Source organism: Mastacembelus armatus, chromosome 19 (assembly GCF_900324485.2).
Source record: "Mastacembelus armatus chromosome 19, fMasArm1.2, whole genome shotgun sequence".
In the NCBI taxonomy this organism is placed as follows: Eukaryota; Metazoa; Chordata; class Actinopteri; order Synbranchiformes; family Mastacembelidae; genus Mastacembelus; species Mastacembelus armatus.
This window is the reverse complement of record NC_046651.1, coordinates 7,250,489-7,258,200: the sequence shown is the minus strand read 5'-3', so window position 1 is coordinate 7,258,200 and position 7,712 is coordinate 7,250,489. Positions and strand designations below refer to the sequence as shown.

Below are 7,712 nucleotides of genomic sequence, written 5' to 3'. Positions count from 1 at the left end.
GGAGGTTAATCTCACACAGTGACTCTTTCTACTTCCTACTCCAAAACACTCTGATCTACAGCTTGAAAAAGGCTGACTCACATTGAAACATAGAAATGATGTTTGCAACTGCTCTGTATTAACATGCTAGTGTTGCTAATTTATTTCAATGACTCTAAGGATTATTCTAAGTTAATATAATGCAGTAAATGTTCAGTTAACATGGTGCACCCTGCAGACAGTAAACAGCAACGTAAGAGTAAATGTAATGCATGTCCTAATAAACATGCATTACTAGAGACACACAGCCTAAATTAATAACAATTAGCACATTAGAACGATAACAGAAGTGTCCATGTGTTGTTCTTTTTGGTAATTACATCAATTACTGTACTAATGCCACTAAGACTTTGTTACTTGTGCATGTGTCAGCCACAGGTAGGTTTCCATTCAGGAGTCATGTTACATGTGTTGGGTAATCATGAAGCATTGTACTGTAACTGCTTTTTTAATGAGCAATGTTTATTGAATAATCAACTTCATCTTTCAAGTGACTTTGTTGGTTCCATGGACAATTCTTTATATTGACACTATTGACTACATGAAGGAGAAATGTAGAAGATGTGCATTATTATTAGATTTTTCTATCTTAATCTGGAATTGGAGTAACATTATAGGACCAACTTTCTTTGGAAAGGAAAACACTTATTTTAAAGTTAAAGAACATTTTGCAGCACCTATCATGGACAAAAGTGAACTCAATTTCACCCTTGAGTGTGTCATAACATATATCGTGTATAGTCCCTCTACAAATAATTTCTTACTAAATGTTACCAGTGCAAAAGAGCCCAGAAAATATGTGAAGTGCAGTAACAGACTGGAAGTGGGCCAGTCTGTGGCCTGACTATACTGGCGTTATAATGCTTACTTTTGGAAACAGTGTAGGTTAGAACAGATGTGCGGAAGCACACAACATCATGGTGCTGTATTTCCCTGGGTTTTTTCCAGTGTAGGATATGTAGGTTACGACACTGTGGGTTTTTAAAACAACAGTACTAGTAGCTCAGAATCAAAACTAAAGATTTGAATCATTAGTTTGTGAATTTAACAAAGCAAAACCTTCATGCTGTTATAAATTGATCATCCATCTCAGCTTCGACATTGTTATGGACAAAAAATGCCACTTCATATCGCACAGGAGAAGGAGCTCTGGTTTGTACAGGTGATGGGACTGTGAGGGAGACTCACATGCTGTTATTCTTGATTTTTGCTCTGTTCAGCTCTCTGTTTAAAGGACTGACTGCCCGTCTGCCTCATTTTCTCCATTCTTTTCTCCATATTTCTGATCCAGCCCACCTCTTCAACGCACCACATCCTTCTCTCTGCTGCATGCGGAGGGGAAAAAACGCAGACTCCACAGTAATTATCCAGCTGGAACTGCTCATGGTTGCTGTATTAAATTCAATACCAACCTGAGAAAGAGGTCCTGAGTACTCTGAGCACAGTTTTTAGATAAATTAGATTATTACTGCGACACCTTGACTCTCAGCAATAGAGCTGAGCCTTCCATCCTGTAACAAGATGCTCTGAAACACTTGAGTTCACATCCAACCCTGACGTTATTTCCTACCTCCATGCTGCCTTTTGATGATTTGGGAGGTAGAGGTTGAAAGGTTAGCATTAAGCTTTGAAAAGGAGGTAGCCAGTGGTGAACCCAGCATGCAATGGAAAGAAGTATTTGGGGAAATTCCCTGGAAATCACTCCTCCCTTCACAGGCAAAGTGGAAGGTTCAGGAGGAAAGAAGGACGAGGAAAGTCCTGAGAAGCAGCAGAACTTATTATTTCTTCCATAGCAGTTATTACAAAATAAGATAAGATTTATTAATCCTCCAAAGAAAAGTTAAAAAAAAATTAGATGTGAAAAAATGTAATCTCAATTTGTTCTCATTTTACCTTTGTTTGGGATTTTGGTGTTTTTGGTTCTTGCTCACGGCTCTCATCTGTAGAGCTGCTCTTTATGACACATTTTAGATTATACAAAGGCATTTAAGCTTTTGTTAACAATAAAAGTTTGAATCGTCCAGCTTTAAGAGCAAAGGCAGGTAGGCACTTATTACAGAGCAAAGATCTGTACTGTGGATGCATTTGATTTTCATGTTGGGTGTAATTTATTACATTCAGACAACAGTGCGCCAACTTACTGACCCTATAGTTATATGCAAGTTTCTACACACGCGTCCAAGTAGAAGTCACACACACACACAGACTGTCTGGTAGAAGCTTGGAAGTCAACCTTTATTGATACGAATAAAAAAGTAAAAGTAAATTAACAAAGAAAATCATATACGTCTTTCATATTTGCTTCAGTACTGCTGTTTATACTGGTTAACATAATGCATCTCAAAGAATGACAACCCTGACAGCAATAACAACTGTAGAAGTTCCCTTTCAAGCACTGATCTTGCAGCTATGCTGCATTTCTACTGCAATTCTTGCTTTGGTGTTAATAGAGTTGACCTGGATTAGGAAAGATGTTCTGCTGAGACCAAGGTAGCAGTGTACTGCGTCTCTAGCCAAATTTCCAAGTTGAACCTTTCTCATCTGCTTGGTGTCATGAATAAATCTCAGCTTGGCATCTGGTAAACAGTTTAGTTTTATGAGGCACAATCAAATTCGTGGTCGTACCACGTAAAAGGTCATTCTACGTTTTACTTTAAGTAAATGACTGTCAGCCTGTTGGTTTATGACACATGGCATTGACACTGGGAAATTCTCTCTGTTAGAAGTAATTACATGTATAGTAATTAAAACTTTGCTTATTGCTTATTATCTATATAATGTGAACAACATTGTACATTTTTTCCTCAATTTCAAAAGAAACAGTTGTAGATTCGTAAAAAAAAAAGTCATTTATCCTCTTTGGTAATGAAGACGTTGTTTTATGAGCAGACGTTGCAAAGATAATAAAATGTCATCAAATATGATGCTGGAAAGTTATTATTATCTAGCCCAGATGGAATTTTGTTTATGGCTATTATAATAATGCATCAACATTAATGTGACAATTGTTACACAAAGCACTCTGTTATTAAAAGTTATTTCAACTTCAACACGCTAATAAGAATTGTCAGTGTGATAAAAAGGCACTTTCAGTGAAGATGTGGAATATACACATTAGTGAAGCAAATGATGTATGTTCATTTCCTTTTTCTCTGGAGTGGAACCACTATTAACGTGCTGTGATAGATTACGAATGCATATAGTAACACAACGGTACAGGACATAACCGAATGACGTACATTAAAATAAAAGTATAAAAATATGAAAAAGAAATTCCAGAAGGGTCTGGATGTAGAAGGAATACCAACATTTTTCAGTCTCTTTTCTACACACTAAAACCAAAATGTTCCATTTTTTTTTTTGTTTTGTTTTAAGCACATAGTCGCAAATGGCAGATTTTCTCTTGCTAGAAAAGATCACAATGCATGCCACGGTTCACACAGTTTTTGTGTGTGTGTGTGTGTTTTTTCCCCCAATTTACACAACATAAAATGTCAACTGGATCACTTTCAGTTTCTACAAATGTTTTTTTCAGTGTAGCTGAGGAGTTGAGAAACAATGGTAAGCCTTGTATGACTTTTACCTGGCTAAATTCTGCACACAGTGTCCGTCTTGGTGATTGGACACCTTGTCAATATTCAAGTACTCTCCTCTATTTCTCTCGGGGAGTAAAATAAATTAGATGCTCTTTGAACTGCCCTGCAGTTGCAATGTGACTAGTGATGATAAAACTGAAGACATAAAACACATATAATGCTATCAAAGTACAGTATCAGGTCTTGTGTATAAAACAATGTGAGGAGAGACATTAACCTGATTTCTGGTTGCTCTATTTCATGAGTTTCCAATGTTTACAGAAACAAATACATACTCTAGTTGTCCAGCAGTCTATGTGCGCAGATACCCAAACTGCCCCCCCCCAAAAAAAATAAAAACCAAAAAAACAAAATATGCATTGCTGTAACTTAAATTCAACTACATGAAAATGTGTTTAAGGATAAAATCCAAAGCCTCAAAGATAATCAACCAACTTAGCATTCAAAAACGCATCTTAAACATGTACTGAAAAAACATACTTTTCATTAAACATCTGTACACTTCCATGTCCCTGAATAGTAGAAAGACTGGACAACTAAATTATAGAAGGGTTGGAATTTGTTGCTAGGCATGTTGCTAGAAAAAAGATCAAGAAAGACATTCCCTTTTGCACTCAGAACAAAAGTCCAGAAACGACATTTTTAGAAAATCTTCTGTTTTAGTTACTCGACAACAATAGCAACATGACTGATTAAAGGTGATTTGAAATCCAATTCCCAAAAGCTCACAACAATTTAGAAACAAACAAAGTAAGAATTTAATGCGGTTACTCAGATTTCCATGTGCGATCTACTTTTCACCCTAATTCTCAATGACAATGGCATAACTCAGTAGTTGATAAAGACAACAGAAAAAGTTCATCCATTGCAGTATCTTTCTGTGGACTTCCTGTCCCTACATGCTATGCTGTCCAGCAACAATCCTCCCTGATCTCACAAACGACAACGCTAAGTAAAATATCTCCCCAAACCACCGTGTTCGCTCTGTATGAGTCAGAACATCAAGTCAACCTGCAAGTCATTTTGTTGTTCGTCAGCAAATCCTCATAGCCTGTAGAAAATGACATTTTCCAATTTTGGCGTGTGTGTGTGTGTGTGGGGGGGTCCACTCTCTGTCATATAAACAATTACATCAAGAGCATTGAGGTCAGTAAGACTTCACTTTTCAAATAACTTCCTCTTGTTCTCCTGCAACTTTGACTTGACACTCTTTCACATACAAGAACAGAAACACAGGGCGACTGAGATTCAAAATACTGCTGATCTTTGGCTTATAGCAGGAGAGTTTTTGGCAGTGAGGACTACAGCTTTCAAACTGAAAGAGCTGGTCAACAGAGTAAGTCTTTGAGATCAAAGCGGATGCGTTAGGTGGTGTGGGGTGGGAGGGGTTCCTTCTGTGTGATTCAGGGTCGGAGGCTAGGTGGGGGACGCGATGGAGGGGGACAGGGAAGCCCCGGGGGCGTGCGGGATGGTGGCGGACCTGGGGGTGACTGGCTTGACGGGGGTGATTTGGCAGGAGGGCTGGTGGAAGTGGGAGACATGGAGGTGGTGCGGGTCACAGGACGGTAGTCCTGTGGCGGTGGCGAGGGTGTGTGGATTGGAGTGCGAGGTGGGGCCTTGGCTGCTGCTGACTCATCCTTCACTCTTGTAAAGTTGATGCATCGACCCTAAAGGAAAGGAAAGAGACACATGAGGTTATAAAAAAGGTTTTGGGCTCAAATCTGCAACTGATATGACTTTTTTAGCATTATGTTAGATTTTTTTAGAGTCAGTCAGCCTACACCTTTGATCCTATCTGAGATGTCTTACTATTTTATTGCATGTGTTTCTAATCACCTGCAGATTAAAAAAAACATTAAGTGGAATCACAGAAGATCAAAAAGTTAAGACTAAAAATCATGGCAGACAAAAACATCAGATCTGTGTCCAAAGAGACCAATATTTTCCACAGTTGATCTGGAGCTCTTTTCACTCTGTCATATTTTGAGTTCCAGGTATGTAATATAAGTTTGACATGAAAATGTAGCATACTATGCAATGTAACATGTACTGTATAGCATGTGAGACATAAATTGTTAATTTAACCTGGTTAATCTTAACAGCGGGGTTGCAGTTGTGTGGAAATGGGTTAGGTTTTAATCCAGTGACACACAGGTGTCATCGGTCAACCACAGGGTCAGGGTATAGTCACTGCTCTTGGTACAATATGTTTGTGTATCTGTGATTTTCTTTCTGTGACCGTCTGTCTATCTGTGTGGGTGTGTGCTCCCAGCTGGTGTTCCAGATTAATCCCCGCTTTCACACCCCCACTTCAGATGATCCCAATTAGTCCAATGTTCTGTCCCAAGACCTGTGGCTTGCTTACCCTGAGCTACTTGTGAAATATTACACTAACCACAAGCTACAATGGAGTTCACAGAGGTCGCTTTTACCATGGCATGTGGTTGGCAGCCAGAGCAGAGTGAAGTAATGTTAAGCTGCTAATAAGTAGTATCAGTGCTCGGAACCACAGGTCCATGGTTTTACAGAGTGGAAAATCAGGGAAAACGGGAATTGATGTCACTCATATTCAGAAGTGGTACGGGCAGAAAACAGTTCATTCGAGCTTTAAAAATAAAATCTTATACACAGCATTTTGAACCTGCATTTTTTCATACTTTTCAAAATGTTTCAATTTTTGTTGAAAGGACTGTGAAGAGTAAGCATGAATGAAACAGAGACATGCGTCCATGTGTTGGACGTATATATATAGTGAATGACTCATGCAAATAAACATTAAAAAGTACAACAAAAGCAAGACAGAGCTAGGAAAAAAAAACAATACCAGACAGAAGGAAATGCTAAAAAACCAAACCGAGCACTCTAAACCTTTGTCCTCTACACCATCCAACCACTCCCGTCCTCTTCCATTTAGCTGAACATCTCTACATCAACCGCAGACGTTTTTCAGACCCTAATGTCAAGCTTTAACTCGTCTCTCATCAGGTCAGGTGCAGATTAATACTAAGAAAGAAGTTGGTCGACATGTAAAACTCACAGTTGAACAAAAATTGAATAAAGGCATATGCATAGAACTGACTAAATGCTGAATAAGCATTTAGTCACGCAGAGACAACATTTCGCAGAAAACCAGTAAAAACAGTCAGAGAGGACACATTCCATTTATCCTGACTGGTCAATTAGCTGCTGACAGCAAACACATAAAAAAAAGCTGGATAAACAGTGGAGAAAAAGGACAAGAATTTAGCAGCGACCACTAGTTTCTGGTCTGTCACCACTTATCCAGTCTGGCATTCCTAGACGTTGATGAAAAAAAAGCCTGCGTGAGGATCTTCTCAAATTCTTGGAAATTGTTTTTCTGCCCTATGGAAATACCCATTGACAGGAAACTGAGTTAAAGAGAGACAAAAACAGGATTTGAACCAAGCTGATACTGAATGATAAAATAAGTACCACACATAGAAATGAGGAACTTTCATTTACATTGTTTTGTTAGTTGCAGCTTAAATCTCTGAACATTTTCCAGTATTTAAAAAAGCCGCACTTGCTGATTTTTTCTTGCTGACCTCCTCCACCGTCTACAGCCTTACCAGGGTCATAAAATTGTCTAGGCCTGAGCAAAGTGTGTGTGAGTGAGGCAGACATTGCTGGTTGGATGGTGGAGGCAGACATTGCTGGTTGGATGGTGGAGACAGCCCTGGCAGTCATCTGCCTTAGGTATTACCTCATGCAGCTAAATGCATCTCTGGGGAGGCTTGTGTTTATGTCAGTAAAGGTGTGTGCGTGTGTGCATGGGTGTGTGTGTGTGTGTGTGGACTACATCGAACTCACAATGTGCACATCAGTGTGGTTTTAACTCCTGTTTTTTTTAATTACATCCTATTACATCCATCCTAGTGATCTTAACTTTAGTATATCATTGGCGAGTTATGTGGTTATGTATGCATGTGTTTAAACACTACACACACACACACACACACAAGCTTAATCCACTGTACAAAAGCATAAACAAACACACACAGAGTACAGACATTATATGTGAGCCAAACCATGAGACTGACCTCTACAGTGAAACTC

General features: G+C 38.9%; 1 protein-coding gene across 1 annotated transcript in view; it reads right to left on the bottom strand.

Annotated features, from left to right (window-relative positions):
- Window positions 1–2,697: 2,697 nt before the first annotated feature.
- Window positions 2,698–7,712, bottom strand: part of antxr1c (ANTXR cell adhesion molecule 1c) — a 30,767-nt gene continuing 25,752 nt past the window's right edge. The window contains exon 18 of the mRNA XM_026316137.1: window positions 2,698–5,302. Within this exon, the coding sequence (XP_026171922.1) occupies window positions 5,039–5,302 (264 nt within the window). The 3' untranslated portion in view covers window positions 2,698–5,038. The remainder of the gene's footprint in view (window positions 5,303–7,712) is intronic.